We start from the raw sequence: 16,545 nt of genomic DNA on the forward strand, positions 1-16,545 counted from the left end.
AATGACAATAGCTATCAAAATTCAGCACTTGCAAAGCAATTAAATTCAGCACTTGCAGGGCAATAATATTCAGCACTTGCACTAGATCAGCCAAATTGCAGCACTAAAGATCGAAGACGTTTGGGTTTGCTTTTTCCTGGGTCAAACGGCAACGTTTGCTTTCGATTGATTGAAACGACTGGTGAAACGATGAGGAGAATCGAAGAGGACAAGAAGATGAAAATGAAGACATTCGGTTTTGTTTGGCTGAAACGACTACGTTCCATGGAAGCAAAAAGGACAAAAAAAAGAAGCCAAAACGGCATCGTTTTGTTTAATTCGAGGTTTGACCCGGGATAAATAGCAGAACTCTTTTCATAAATATTTCACACGTGTAATCTGTCTTGTCAGTTGAATTTTTTTTTCGAGGGTTAATTCCGGCCTGCCCCCAAATGTTTCAATATTTTCCACCACGCCCCCAAATATTTCAATAATTTCCACCCTACACCCAAATTCGTTACTTTGATTGTTTATTCTAACAGTCAAAGGGTAAATTTGGAAGTTCATGCCCTAAATATTGTTTGATGATAACAAATTAAATTTATTTGATAAATTTATTGACGGGATTATTATTAATTACTTTTAATTAAGATTTTTTAGTGTAAATAATAATTATTAGATTAGCATTTTATCTCATTTAATTCTTCTCTAACTCAAGATAAGAGGTATTTCGGACATTTAATTAAATTTCAAATAGCTCCGTTAAAAATAACGGTCAAATTAACGAAATTGAGAGCGCGGTGGAAAATATCAAATCATTTGGGGGCTGGGTGAAAATAACCATTTTTCAAGTTGAAATTAGCTGGATTGATTTTGCCCTTACGTTGTTAGCAAAGAGGTTATGTGACAATAGTTAATTTAAAAGGAGAAGTATCTACCCACCAAACTTAAAAAGCATCCTTCTCATTTAATTAAATCCCCTTGATTTAATTACATTACGAGTTGGTAACTAGCTAAACAATTGTATTATAATGAATTAGCTAGCTGCTAAAAAATAATTTGCTTCTTCTAATGTATACTTTGATGAGCCCATGAGCCGAGCGTGTAGGTTTTTATAGTAAAATTCATCTTTGTGATAGGTTTCCATAGTGAAATCAGCAGCACTGTAGAGCATCAATCTTCTTGATACCTTTCCAGGAGTTAACTGTGTTTGCTTTGTGGACATCTTTCACCGGGTGAATGCACAGTTTTGAAGAATGATTCCCGATATGGCTTGGTATTTGGTTCTTCCTTGAGCCACGATAGTATAGTTTTGGCCGACCGTTGGTTTTTTTTTACTATTAACGTGCAGTCCTGAAAAAATGCCGTGGCGTTACCAAAGATGAAGTTTATGGAGCTGGTGAGCGTGGGCGTAGAGAGTGTGTCCATGTGGTAGTTGTAGAGTATTGCTCCTGCTATGCCTGCAATTAATGGACAATATAGCCAAACCAAAATCAAATTACGGACAATATATTACTAACAGTATTCAGAAAATTATGAGCCTATTATATTAGGGTCGCAGTCATAAATGAAAATTTGATTGACCAAAAGTCATGGGATAAATAATTCCACCTATACCTCTACCTAATTTTGTGTAAAATTTCATTGCATCGGTTGAATCGAAAAAATGACGAATCCAACGATTCATTTTATCGGGATGTTACTTGCAGTAAATGTAACTTAAGCGCTGCCCACTTCGAAATTAAATCGATAATAATTACGAGATGACACACACTGACCCTGATACACCTCTACGCAACCAAGGATGTATCTGATTAAATTTGCACTCTTTGAGTGAGTGTTGACTCCAAAAATATAAAGATCAGAGATGAATATTAAGAATGGGAAGAGTGGTTTAGACAGAGAGAAGAGCCAAGAGAAATAGAAAGAGATATTTTATTTCCTGATACCTCTACACAAATTTGTTCTGCTCTACATATATTCCTCTATCCAAGACGTTAGCAAAATATTACAGCTCAACAACTTCTAACAGAAAATATGACAGCAAAAACAAACCAACAATCATAAGGTACTAGCAATTTCACTACACGACATAATCCTTAAACCACCCAGGGGCTCTTCTAACTCGTGTGCTTGCGTACCGTTCCTCATGAGCTGATTCTTCCTCAAACTGTGATGTGGCTTCCTTAATGGGTTATTCATAATTGGACTCGTTGTTGGGCTGAATGTGGAAGGTTGTATCATTCCCTCCATCTTCAAAACTCACCTTGTCCTCAAGGTGAAAATCGGGATAAAGTTTACAGAATGTTTCAAACTCTTCCCAAGTAGAATTCTCAGGGGAATTGTCTTGCCACTGCACCAGAACTTGACGGCATTGCTTTCCTTGTTTAAGCACGGTTTGAATAGCGCAAACTGCAGCAGGCAAATATATGGCCTGATTATGCATACTTGTTGATGGCAAGGAATGTGGAGCAGGGTTTTGAGAACCAATGAAGGGTTTAAGAAGTGAAATATGAAACATTTGATGGATCTTAGAACTGTTAGGCAAGTCAAGTTTATAAGCTACTGGACCAACTCGAGCTATCACATGGAAAAGGGCCATAATACCGTTTAGCTAGCTTTTGACAAGAACGAGTTGCCACTGTAGTTTGGTGGTATGGCTGAAGCTTCACTAGAACTTGGTCCCCAACAGCAAACTGAGCTTCACATCTATGAGCATTAGCTTTTTGAATTATGCAATGTTGAGCTCGGCGAAAATTCTCTTTCAAAGAATGGAGTAATGCATCCCGTTCACTTAATGCTTCATCAATCGCTTGGATTGAAGTAGAGCCTTTTAAGTAAGGAGGGATGGAAAGAGGTGGTCGCCCGAAAAGAGCCTGAAAAGGAGACATCTTGATGCTACTGTGATAGGAAGAATTGTAAGAAAATTCAGCCCACCCAAGTAGAGATACCCATGAGCTTGGTTTTTCTTGAGTGAAAGCGCAAAGATACTGCTCCAAGCCACGATTGACTACCTTCGATTGCCCATCTGTTTGTGGGTGATAGGCTGTACTGTGACGAAGGGTAGTGCCACTTAACTCAAATAACTTCTTCCAAAAATTGCTTAAGAACACAGGGCTGCGATAAGAAATAATAGAGGTAGGAAACCCATGAATTTTTATAACCATATCCACGAATAAGTCGGCTGTCTTCACAGCAGTAAATTGAGGGGGAAGGGATTCAAAGTGTGCCGATTTAGTAAGGTGATCAACAACTACTTTAGTTCGTCCCAAACTAAAGTAGGGATATGAAGAGGTTGCAGTGGACTCGCTGGTGCTTGAGTAGAGTATTTGGTCTGTTGACACACAAGACATTCGCTACAAACCGCTTAACATCCATACGCATTTTAGGCCAGAAAAAGTAGAGGCCAAGCGGACCAGCATGCGTTTGATGCCTACATGCCCCGCAAGTGGAGTAGAGTGTAATTTAGCCAATAGAACTTCTTTCAAAGATGATGATGGGCTGATATAATAGCGATTGCGGTAAAAAAGAAATCCATTATGTAGCGAATAATCCCTTAAACGAGTTCCTGTAGCAAATTAATGATGAAGGGCAATCATATCTGAGAGAGTGGAATTTTCTAAGTTTAGAGTTGCTAACAACTCAAATGAAGGGCGACTAAGAAGAGGCAAACAAGAAGCAGTCACGGTTGATGTGTCCGCACCAGCTTACTCATGAACTCACGATAAAGCATCAGCTGCAAGATTGGTACAGCTAGGTTTATATTCAATGCGGAAGTGATAGCCTAATAATTTTCTGATATAGATTTGTTGATCCGGAGTTTGAACTACCTACTGTAGAAGTTATTATGGTCAGTTCAGATGATAAAAAATCTGCCCAACAAGTATTGTCGCCACTTGTGCACTGCCTCAACAATAGCAGTTAATTCCTTGATGTAGGTAGAAGAAGCACGAAGTCGAGGGCCTAATTTCTTACTGAAGTAAGATATGGGATGCCCGGATTGCATAAGCACAGCTCCTATACCCACATTAGATGCGTCAGTTTCAAGGATAAATTTGTTTCAAAGTCTGGTGGCCGCAGCACAGGGGCTTCCACCATTGGCTTCTTAAGAGTGTCAAACGTTGCAGTTGCTGTTGGTGTCCACTTAAAGGCATCTTTACAAAGTAAGCCAGTAAGGGGGGCTGCTAACGACGCATATCCACGAATAAACCGCCGGTAATAACCCGTTAAACCAAAAAAACCTCGAAGTTGTTTTGTAGTCTGAGGAGTCGGCCAATGAATCATAGCGTCAATTTTCTGAGGGTCTGCCCGCACACTGGAGGCCGAAACAATGTGGCCCAAGTAATCAATATTTTCTTGGCAAAACAAGCATTTGGAAAGCTTGACAAAGAACTGGTAAAAATGAAGGCACTCCAATACTTGCTGAAGATGCCGCAAATGTTCCTCTGCTGTAGCACTGTAAACCAAAATGTCATAAAAAAAAACAATCACGAATTTACGCAAAAAGAAGCGAAAATCTGGTTCATAGTAGCTTGGAAGGTAGAAAATGCGTTTGTTAAACCAAATGGCATGACAAGGAACTCATGAGTGCGAAAGGCCGTTTTATAAATGTCGCGATGGTACATGCGAATTTGATGGTAACCAGCCCTCCGCCTAACTCATCAAATAATTCGTCGATAGTTGGAATGAGAAATTTATCTTTGACTGTCACGGCATTCAAAGCCCTGTAATCAACACAAAAGCGATAAGTTCCATCTTTTTTTTTAACCAACAAGATCGGTGATGAAAATGGACTTTGACTCAGTTGAATGATGCCTTGTTCTAACATTTCACGGATAAGTTTTCCATCTCGTTTTTTTGGAAATGAGGGTAGTGATAAGGGCGGACATTTATTGGAGTGGTATTTGGGAGGAGATGAATTTTATGATCAATTGTGCGATGCAGCGGTAGTGTAGTAGGTTGAAGAAATAAGTTGCGGTAACTGTGTAGGAGGTCGATGAAGGGTTGGTTTAAATTTGCAGGTAATTTGAAGGAAGAATTCTCTAGATTACTTGCCGATTCCTCCCCAAATGCAGGTACCTGTTGCAAAGCAAACACGTTAGAAATATCAGCATTGTGAACTAGAGATTGCAATTGATTAAAGGTGATTAGGGAGGGAGTAGTGGCTAAATCGCCTCGAAGAGTCACTGGTGTCCCATTCCAACAAAATTCCATAGATAGGGCAGAGTAATCATGCGAGACGCGGCCCAAGAGTTGCAACCATTGGATTCCCAATACTACATCAGGCCTTTTAATCGGTAGAACAAAGATATCTAAGGTGAAAACCGTCCCCTGCAACGTGAGAGCAACTTGAGGGCAAAAGTATTTGCACACTATAAAATCCCCATTGCCAATATACACACGGAAGGGTGCTGTTGGTTGTATCGGTAAACCCATACGCTCTGCCACTGTTGGTTTGATAAAGTTGTGGGTACTCCCACTATCGATCAACACTTGAAAACTGTGAGAACCAACTTCACTAATCAAACGGAGTGAGCGGGGATTGATCTGACCCGCCAAAGCATTCAGACTGGAAATATCTCCTGTTATGACCTCTTCAACCGACTCTGGTGGCAACTCTTGCTCAAACGAAGCAGGTTCATTATCATTCGTGCCCATAAGGAGCAAAAACTTACTGCGACAGCGATGATTAGCGCTATATTTCTGATCACAGTTATAACACAAGCCTTTTTCATGCTTGTCATGGAGCTCTGCTCGAGTGAGGCGACGAATCGGTAAGTTAGGTGTGGGAAGAAGTGGTGGTAATGTGTTTAGTTTAGGGGGTGGAGGAGTATTTTGTGAATGGGATGGTACGTGGACCATACCAGCTGGATGGTGCGGTTGTGTTGAAGCTAGAGGATATGGTTGAGGCTGAAATTTGTGTGATGGGGAGCTTGTGGTAGGTGCGGGTGCGGTGTTGTTCCATTTTGTCAAAAAACGGTGCCCTTGTTTGGCCTCTTCAGCACGTGCTTCATAGGCTGGAGCTAATGCAAATGCTTCCATCAGAGACGAGGGCCGAGCAAAAAGCAGCTCACAACGAATATCGGGTTTCAATCCCGTAATAAAAAAACTTATCAGCAGTGGCTCTGAGATTCCAGTCACTCGATTCATTAAATCTTCAAAGGCGGTCTGAAATTCAGCTACCGTTGTAGTTTGGGATAGCTTGGATAAATTTCCTTGAGGATCGTCATAGAGAGAGGCACCAAAACGATGTTTAAGATTCTGTAAAAATGCTTTCTAGGTTGTAAGCAAACTATTCATCTTCATCCATTGATACCATGCTGCCGCTCGTCCTTCCATATGAAAAGAAACAATCCACAAGCGAAGAGTTTCTGGTGTACCGTGAAAATCAAAGAACTCCTCAATTCGGAAAACCCACCCGTTTGGGTCAGATCCATCAAACTTAGGAACCTCCATCTTCATAGAACGGAGCACTGGGGATATCTCAACACCGCTGGAGTTTGCCTCAGTAGAAGAAGACATTGAGTGTGGTTGAGTAGGAGCTTGACCCATGTTATTTGAAGACCCCTGGATCTGTGAACGCAAATGGTCAAGGCGGGAATCTACCGTTGCCATATATTGTTGTAGCGTTTGATGCAACGACAATGTTTGGCTCTCGAACTGTTCTTGAATTGTTTTTAACATTTCAGAGTCCGTTATTATGATAGCAATGAAAGCACCAATGATACACGTCTACGCAACCAAGGATGTATCTGATTAAATTTGCACTCTTCGAGTGAGTGTTGACTCCAAAAATAGAAAGATCAGAGATGAATATTAAGAATGGGAAGAGAGGTTGAGACAGAGAGAAGAGCCAAGAGAAATAGAAAGAGATATTTTATTTCCTGATACCCCCACACGAATTTGTTCTGCTCTACATATATTCCTCTGTCCAAGACGTTAGCAAAATATTACAGCTCAGCAACTTCTAATAGAAAATATGACAGCAAAAACAAACCAACAATCATAAGGTACTAGCAATTTCACTACACGACATAATCCTTAAACCACCCAGAGGCTCTTCTAACTCGTGTGCTTGCGTACCGTTCCTCATGAGCTGATTCTTCCTTAAACTGTGATGTGGCTTCCTTCATGGGCTGTTTATAATTGGACTCGTTGTTGGGCTGAATGTGGAAGGTTGTATCAGACCCACACCAGAATTCAAAGTATTGTTTCGTTGATATATTTTCTCGTATTGCTCGAAAAGGAGGGTATTTGCCTTACGACCTTTTCCGTTATTCTAGCATTTTAAAATATCTATTTTGAGCAACACTGTTAATTAAATAGATTTCCCACTGGTATCAACTAAGATCTGAATAAACGATAAACAATTATTTCAATGGAGCGATGTGGTGTTTTGTGGAAACATCCCAGTATCAACTGCTCGATTCTGATTCTGTCATAACAGAGCTCTACAATATTTACCCTTTCACATTCCAAATTATTCTCTCTTTCATTTTTTTTCGTTTTCCCGGTCCCCCAACACAATAAAGAAAAAAAAAAGGTCCAGATTGTTGATATATCCTGTGTGAGATTTTCAGAGCTTAGCTCTCTGCAACTCTAACTTGGCAATGGTCCCCAAGTGGACATCATCAGGTCCATCTGCAACTCTCAAAGTTCTTGCTGTGGCCCAGAGATGTGACAGAACAGTGTCGGTTGAAAAGCCAGCCGCACCGTGCACTTGCATTGCCATGTCCAGCACTTTCAGTGCCATGTTTGGAGCTGCTACCTGGCCCATGCATCAAAGAAATTTCACACAATACGGGTGATTGATATAAATAAACCAATAAACCAGGATCTGATTAAACGATAATCAAATTAGAAGGCACATCGGTTACCTCTGCCATTGCAATGGTTCCACGAGCTTTTTTGTTTCCAAGGCGATCCAGCTGGTCAGCTGCCTCGAGAACTAACAATCTGGTCCTCTCCAGCTCTATTCGGCACTGCATGACACCACCGGTAACAAAGATCAGTTTGGTTACCAAATTCACTTTCAGATCACAAAATTAATTTCCCCTCAGAGGTAGAACAGTAGAATTTTGAGAATTTTTCCCAAATCTGGTGCTAACTTAGATCACCTTGGCCATCTCTGAAAGAAAAGAACCATGCTGAGCAATAAACTTTCCAAAAGCTTTTTTACTAAGAGCCCTCTCAGCCATCAGCTGCATGCCACGCTCAGCTGCACCTAGCAGTCTCATGCAATGGTGCAGCCTTCCTGGGCCTAGTCTACCCTGTAAGTAAGTAAAGAGAAGCAAAAGGAGATGAAATATTCAAATTGTATGCCTGCACAAATAACAATGCAGTCCCTACCATAAATCCACTCACAGACTCCATCTAATAACTGCACTGCACAGCTGTTATCAATCTATAGAAGTCAAAAATCAACATTTTCCCATGTTCTTTTCATCTCCATGCTACTGTGTTCAAGACACGTATAAACACTCATAATAAAAATATTAGTCAGGACAGACTTCCATGTGGTAGTGAAATGCATAGAACAACTGTACCTGGGCAATCTCAAATCCGCGTCCTTCTCCTAGCAGAATATTCTTTGCGGGTACATACACATTCTCAAATGAAATTTCTGCATGCCCATGAGGTGCATCATCAAAGCCAAACACCGAGAGTGGTCTCTTCATGTGTACACCAGGAATCTTGATATCAACTAAGATCATAGATTGCTGCTTATGTTTAGCCTCAGAAAAATCTGTTTTTCCCTGCAGATTGATTCAGATCACCCACTTCAGCTATGCGAACAACAAATAAAACTATTCATGCCAGACTGTTTTAGAAGAACTAACCATGACTATAAGAACTCTGCATCTTGGATCCATGGCTCCACTAGTCCACCACTTGTTCCCATTGATGATATAGGAATCTCCTTGTCTGCACAAGAAATCCATTAACAGTCATAAAATTCTGAGAAGAAACTCAAACTAAATTGTATAATTATATACAATGAAGCACGATAACAAAGAAATATAATACCTAGTGATTTTCATCAGATTTTTTGTCACTAAAATGAAAAATAACTCTCACCCTATTTAGCAGATAAAAAGCTCCATTCCATTTACGAATCATGATGAAAATCTACCTTTTAATAGAGCACTCAATATTGGTAACGTCAGAAGAGGCAACTTGCGGTTCCGTCATTGCAAATGCAGATCGAATCTTCCCCTCGAGCAATGGAATAAGCCATTCTTCTAGTTGTTCTTTATTTCCATATCGCAATAGTACCTAGAATCAAATGCTCAAGCATAATAATCAGACCCAACAAACTTAAAGATGATATAAGCAGCAAAATAAACCATGTCATCGTTCCTGGCATTGTGCAGATTACAAGTGCTCATATAAGTATTTCTCAAAATAATAATAAGACTGAGAAAGTGACAACCGTCATTACCAAGAATAATGCTTCTTAGGCAAAGAGAAATGGCACTTTCAAAAATGAAAGAGGAAGGGCAACATGGTGGCAACAGAAAATGATTGCTCCTGAGATTCAAATAAACCTGGAAATAATATTTACCTCCATATTTCCTGTGTCAGGTGCGCTACAATTAAAGATCTGTGGAGCCCAAACGGAACAACCCATGATCTCACATAGGTACCCATATTCAAGGTTTGAGAGGCCTGGCCCGAATAAGAGATCATGTCCACCATCAGAAATAGAATTTGGACCCTCACCAAAGATTAGCTTTCTCGCCCTGGCAGCACTGTCAAACTGCAATTAAAACGAATATTCAAAGAAAACAAATTAATTAGCACCAACCAGCCTCTTTTTAGCTAAGAAGAGCAGCAAGGGCAAAGGAAAATACAGAAATCAGAAACAAAGAAATATGACTGGGAGCAGATATGGAAACATACTGGTATCCATAAGTTCCATAACCCCTCTTTCCTTGCCAGCTCCCTTAACGTGTCCTCCTCTGGGTGAATCATCCAGCGTGCATCAGACTGAGCAAGTTTTTCAAATTCTTTTTCATTGGGGTATATGTAATCTTCCATGAACTTAATCAATTTGTTTCTCAGTTCCAGAACCCTTTGGCTGGGAACAAACCTTCCTCTTTCGTCTAGAATGTTTTGAATTTTGTTCCCGTTTCCAAATTGTTTTGCATCTGCTTGTGCAACTAAAATTGCATAAGTTGAATAAAATTACTTTAGGCTAATTGTTTTGCATACAACAAATCAAATAGCAGGCAAGGAATGATGATCTTTGAATATACTACAGCCATGATAAAGGAAAGTTATAATACCTCTGTGCCGCACAGCAAATAATCATTGTTCGTTAGATAATCTAGGCTTTATAACTCTCCCTCTATATGAATGCCGACAAATATGATGCGGGATAGCAGAAGCGGATTGATAGGGTCGATAAACACTAGATATTTTTCCAATAATGGTCTAGCCAATGCAATTAGCTTATTGCTTTAGTCAAAGTGATATTAGATTTCATTATAATCTAAATGAGTCGATAGTGTAACAAGATTTTTGATATTAACGTTTTACATCGAGATTAGATGATGTTCTAATTCAAATGACTCTATAAGAGAGATTTTGATAGATAATCTAAAGAGAATCAGAAAAGAGGGTTTTTTCCAATCAAAAGAGTGTAGGAAAAACAATGACAAGACCTCTCTATTTATAATAGGGTAAGCATACTTCTCCAAGTTAACTTAAATAGGGAAACTGCATCACAATTAAACTACAAATAAAACACTAGACACAAACCTAGTAAGACACTAATTGAAATGGAAAAAATTAAAATGTTCTAAAAATAATTAAAATCAGAAAATCATCAATTAACATCCTACATCATGTTTTATAGAACTATAAAAACATAGTAAATTATGAGGTTCAAAACAGAAACAGACACTGTAGTGCATATCCATCATTTCCATTCCGTACAAAGTTCATATACAAAGCAAAGTACGTTGTGTAAAAGTATTGGTGTCCCCAGTTCCAAATATACTTTTGAATGATTAAATTACCAGATGGAGGATATTCTGGAAGCACAGATTTCCGTGCAATAAAATCCATAGCAAAATTTATAAGCTCATTGGCATGATTTCCTACATATCGGGCGCGTTCACCTCCTGAAGCATTACCCTGTAAGGTCACAGTAAATAGAAATATCATATAAGTGGCCTGATATTTCAACACAAAAGCTTTTTGTGGTACTTAATTCTCAAGCATCAAGCTCTTTCTCATCACTGAATACCAGCAGCCATCTGTTATATACGCCTGTGCAAATTGATGCCCCACGGAATAAAGCAAATGCAACATAGAATTTCCACACCTTGGCGGGCCATGGTTTTCCCTACATTTCAACATTCATAGTATAAGTCAGTCCTTAATAAGGTAGGAGGATAACACCGATGAGAATTCTAGAATAACCATCACATTTACAAGGAAGTAAAGCTCATCTAAAAATTAGCAAACCTTGAGAGCATGTCAAAAATCAAACCTTACCAGTCATCCTTACCATATTTAAGATAGATTAAATTCATTATTATCAGCTAGTATCCCCTGGTTTACATGCTTTAGTAGTGCAATATATTCGATAGACATCACTTTCCATAAGATGAGCAAGTGGTGCATATTTTCTTGACAAAACATTATGAAATCATGAGTCCCAGAAAAATGAATTATCACGATCCATACTTATAGCCTTCCTCAACCATCCAGTAGACTCCTTTTGAAAATATTAAAACAAAACCAAGAAGGAAATCAAAATTTAGAAAAAAAAAAAAAATTTCAAAATATCACCATAATTTCAACATAAGAGGACAAGAAGGGGACAGAGAGTGTGTGGAACGGTGCACAAGTACCACAGTTTAATCAGTGTTAGACATGTGTCTTACAGATGCAGAACAGTAGTCATCCAGAAATTCAGCCTGTGAGGGAATCCCTTCTGGAATTCCAGTAACTTCAAAACCTGCATCCAGATGTTTGTTCTGCCCAATAACCACAGAATAAGGCTGCCACGAAAGGGAATAAGTAATTAGCATAAAGATGGCCCCGAACAAACCACTCATACATTAAAAGGAATATTATGTGTCAACAGAATGGCCTGTGCAACATAAGGAACAAAGCAAGAGGGTATAGCTCTTTTGACGACAGAAACTAAAGTTGAGAATTGACTTGGTACCAGACAGCAGTGTGCGACATCAGACATCTGGTTTCCAAGAGTAGATAACTCCCAGTCGAGAATACCAATCACGCGATCCTGCACTAAGATGTTATCATCAAAAGTGCAACTCGGACTACATAAGCTATTCAGAAATATATGTTAAAATTGAGCTTTCATTCAACACAAGTGAAAAAAACCACACATTCTATATTTCATTTTACAAGAAAAAGCAAGAGTTGCAACTTATAGAGCTAATGTTTTACAATAATGAATGATCATAATTAAATTAATGACATATATTTAAACCACACAGATAGCTATGTTAAGAGAAAAATCTATGAATATAAGTTAATAAAGGAATTTAGGAGTTCCAGACCTCAGTAGGATGAAATACAAGATTATCAATTCGAAAATCCCCATGAACTATGCCTGCTGCTACTCCAGATGAATCTTCAGGGGGAATATTCTGCCGTAACCAATCAATCAGCCGAAACATTTTGGGATTACTCGCAGGCTTACCCTCAGCAGTTGAAGCAGTATATTGTTTAGCCCACCTTTCTATCTAAACAAAAAGCAAAAATCAAAAGTGCCCCTTAGTTGCAAGATATTATAAGTTATCTCTCTTTTTCTAAATTTACAGCTTCTACAGTGCAACTTCATATTCTAAGCTGTAAATTCAAGTTCTTTGCTTTAAAGCAAATAAATTACAAAGCTAAATTAGCTAAAACTTTCAAAAAGAATTCAAGAACCTGCCGACTACAGTAGTTGTCTCGCCTCCCATATTTACCCAGTCCAATCATATCCACATTAGCCGAATGAATAGAAGCTAATGTTTTTGCAGTTGCTCGATATATAGCTCTTCTCCTCTCCGGTGGCACACCCTAATCAGACATATCAACACCAAAATCCAAAATTTCAAGCCAAAGACAAATTCTTACACTAATTCAATTTGATTATCAACTCATCAAGTAAGAGACTAAAGAGAAAGAGTGCATTACAGGCAACTTTGAGTCAATAAAAATCCGACCTTCCAAAAATTCCATGATGTAAAATGCAGTTCCAATAACATTAGGATCAGTACACAAACAGAACACTTTAGGAACTGGAACTACAGTATGATCACCTAACGCCCGAAGAACCTGTCACATCAAAAGATTCAAAATTCTACTTGACTTTTGATATATATAATTGTTATGGGTCCAGCTACAATACAATTGTGGTTTCATACCCATTTTTTTTATCTTTTTGTGATCCAACCATTGCATCCAACCCAAGAGGTGCAAAGACTATTCCGGCTTAAATGTTACTATTTGGTTATTAACAATATGGTCTCTTATGTTTACTAAAAGAATAAGAAAAGATTAAGTTTCAAAATTTTGACACATTGGTATGTTAAAATATTTTATTATCAAAGGTAATTTAGTAAATGAACATATTTATTTATTAAAAATATGGATGCATTATTTTAACTTGCTAAAATACTCTCAACTTCCATTTACTTAAAATACGAATTAGATTTTAATAATACTATTTTGTATTTAGTGTAACACAAAATTAGATAAGGTTTTATCTAAATTTTGACAATATTAAAATGAAAAATAAATAAATATTAAATAAATGCTTGGATAGTCATTTAAATTCATTATAGAGTTTATAAATAATATTTTCAAAATAATAAGTTTCTATATGTAAATTTGAGATTATGTAAAATTATTTATATTTTATCACACGTATGAAGTTGATCAATTATTTATTTGATATGAAAACAAATATATTATATAATATTTATTCTATTACTTAAATTTAAAATATGTATAGAAGGAGATAGAGAGAATACATTTTTTAGAATTTTAAAATTATTATATTGTAGGAAAATTATCATTGCACCACCTTTATTTTGCTTTATGTTCATCCAACCACTATAAAATTCTAACATGTACTTTGTACCACATTTCTTTTCACATTTGTATCAACTAGCCACTTTTGCATTAACACTATTAAATAATTTTAATAAAATGATAATTTTACCTCCAAATAAATTAAAAGACTATTAAATAATTTTAATAAAATGATAATTTTACCTCCAAATAAATTAAAAGACCATTTTATTTTATAAAAACTTTAAAAAATAAAAAATATATAATGATAAAAATATCCCTAAATTTAATAAAAATAAATCCCAAAATTAGAATTTTATTTCTAATAAAAATTATTTTAATATAAAATTATAATTATAAAAATAATTGAAAAATTTTGGGATTTAATAAAATCCCCTAAATTATTAAAATTTTAGGATTTATTCTTTTAAGAAATAGATTCCGTTATTTTAATTAAATTTTACAAAATTATAATTTTTAATAAAAATAATTATTAAAATTTTGTAAAATCTAAATTTAGTAAAAATCAGTTGAGCACCTCTATTTGTGATTTATTTATTTTATTAAATTTAGGGATATTTTATGATTATAATTTTAAATTTTAAAAGTTTTTATAAGATAAAATAGTCTTTTAATTTATTTGGGGGTAAAATTATCATTTTATTAAAATTATTTAATAGTGTTAATGCAAAAGTGGCTAGTTGATACAAATGTGAAAAGAAAGGTAGTGCAAAGTACATGTTAAAATTTTGTAATGGTTAGATGAACATAAGACAAAATAAAAGTGATTCAATGATAATTTCTCTATATTTTAATTGGGTTTATTACATAAAATTATTAAAACTAATTGTTTTTATTATTTACATAAAACAATAGGAATTGTTGAAGAAAATGCTAAATAAATTTTTTAGAAATTTGAAATTATTATATTTTGATTGGGCTTATTGTATAAAAGTTTTAAAATTTAAAATTTTTATTATTTACGAAAAATTATAGGGACTGCTAAAAAACATATTAAAATAATGTTTGGTACAACGGGGGTAAGATAATTTTGCCCTAATTGTTATATGTATAAATAATCGATAAATGTGACATTTATCATATATTCAAGTCTGCGCGTGTATGTATTCATGTAAAACAATTACAGAGATGCCACCTGAAACTCTCGATCGACAGCATGAGCAGACTCGAGCAATTTACCTGCAGGCTTCTTCCTCAAAACGTACCGTTTCACCGCCGCTCCGGAACCTACTTCCATAAGAAACGTCGGGTTTGATTGTCCATGTCCAAACTAAAAGCAAAATAAATAAATAATTAATTAAAACTCAAAAACACAGATAAATAAATAAATTAAAAACAAACAAATACCTGAGAAATAGTGAATTTAGAAGGAGAGCGCGGGAAGTCAGGGACGTTAACGGAGGCGTAACGGAGCAAAGCATCGAGGTCGAGCTGGTGAGCTGGCTGGAATGGGCTCACTAGATCACCTGTTCGGCTCGCCATGATGAATTGATTTCTCGATCTCGCCGTATACGCAATCAACGCTAAAATAACAAACAATGAGAGCTTCAAATGAATTAATCAAGTGATTGGAGTGGAAAGGTTTTGTTCTCATCATTATCTCGAGATATAATATAATATATCTGTATATATTTTATTATAACATTGTTGTAGTAGTTTATTGGAGTTGAATGCGTCGCTCGAGTGAGGAAATGGATGTTGCGGGTGGTGCTGACGCGCCGTTATGAGTCGCGTGACGTGATGTTTGTTTTGGATAAAATTTTCTGTTTTAAGAAACTTTCGAGGTTTGAGATACTTTTTAGGCGAGATGCTGTCGGGGTTATAGAAACATAGTTTATGAATCAAAATAATACAGTTAACAGTTTTATGGAAATAATATTGAATTAAAATTATAATAGGATCAAATGATTTCTTTTTTTTTTTTAATTCAAAAAATTATTAATTACCACATCAAACCTGAACAAGTTTATTTATAAATATTAGGTGTGTTCGCGGATCAGATTTTACGGATTGGATCTCAATCCATATTCGATCTATAATTTGGCGAATTATAAATTTTCAATTCAATCCAATTCATGAATTTGTGAAATTCAATTCAAATTCAATTCATACATCTACAGATCAAATGAGGATTTAACCCAATCCATATCCAATCCACAATTTTACAGATTGATTTGCAGACTAAAATTTTTTAATATTGTCCAATCCACTATCAAAATCCAATTCATACATCTGCGGATTAAATGAGGATTTAACCTAATGTATATCTAATCCACCATTTTGCGAACTAAAAAATTTTAATACTGTCCAATCCACGAACTAACTAAATAAAAAATTTTTAATATAAAAATAATTTTATTGCCGATTAAATTAAAAATTAAATAAGATTTAAATAAATTAATTGTTTAAATAAAACTAGAAAATACATTTAAAGTTTCATAACACAACCCACCAAAACGAAAAAAAAATTCATTCGTTTAGATCAGTACATGAAAATTATAT

General features: G+C 36.2%; 1 protein-coding gene across 3 annotated transcripts; it reads right to left on the reverse strand.

The window, feature by feature from the left end:
• Window positions 1–7,314: 7,314 nt before the first annotated feature.
• On the reverse strand, window positions 7,315–15,707 carry LOC102629799 (probable acyl-CoA dehydrogenase IBR3). 3 transcript variants are annotated; one of them, XM_015533554.3, is made up of 17 exons: window positions 15,391–15,707; window positions 15,179–15,313; window positions 13,144–13,284; window positions 12,895–13,026; window positions 12,522–12,707; window positions 12,164–12,241; window positions 11,877–11,993; window positions 11,234–11,332; window positions 11,004–11,121; window positions 9,883–10,130; window positions 9,545–9,739; window positions 9,113–9,255; window positions 8,820–8,904; window positions 8,526–8,735; window positions 8,097–8,249; window positions 7,857–7,961; window positions 7,315–7,747 (listed from the first exon to the last, which is right to left on the reverse strand). In XM_015533554.3, exons 1-17 carry the CDS (start codon window positions 15,523–15,525, stop codon window positions 7,556–7,558), a joined length of 2,472 nt encoding a protein of 823 aa, XP_015389040.2. In that variant the 5' UTR covers window positions 15,526–15,707; the 3' UTR covers window positions 7,315–7,555. The 3 variants fall into 3 exon arrangements, with proteins under 3 accessions (XP_015389040.2, XP_006489036.2, XP_052292864.1); XM_006488973.4 differs by having other exon boundaries at window positions 9,883–10,142; XM_052436904.1 differs by having other exon boundaries at window positions 9,883–10,142; window positions 15,223–15,313; window positions 15,391–15,412.
• Window positions 15,708–16,545: the final 838 nt, after the last annotated feature.

Source organism: Citrus sinensis, chromosome 1, assembly GCF_022201045.2.
Source record: "Citrus sinensis cultivar Valencia sweet orange chromosome 1, DVS_A1.0, whole genome shotgun sequence".
Taxonomy (NCBI): Eukaryota; Viridiplantae; Streptophyta; class Magnoliopsida; order Sapindales; family Rutaceae; genus Citrus; species Citrus sinensis.

Coding starts and splice junctions, on each gene's coding strand:
- LOC102629799 (XM_006488973.4), bottom strand. CDS start 15,525: ATGGCGAGCCGAACAGGTGATCTAGTGAGCCCATTCCAGCCAGCTCAC. Junction 13,285..15,178: donor CTGTCGATCGAGAGTTTCAG/GTGGCATCTCTG, acceptor TTGATGTGACAG/GTTCTTCGGGCGTTAGGTGA. Junction 11,122..11,233: donor TATATAACAGATGGCTGCTG/GTATTCAGTGAT, acceptor GTGACCTTACAG/GGTAATGCTTCAGGAGGTGA.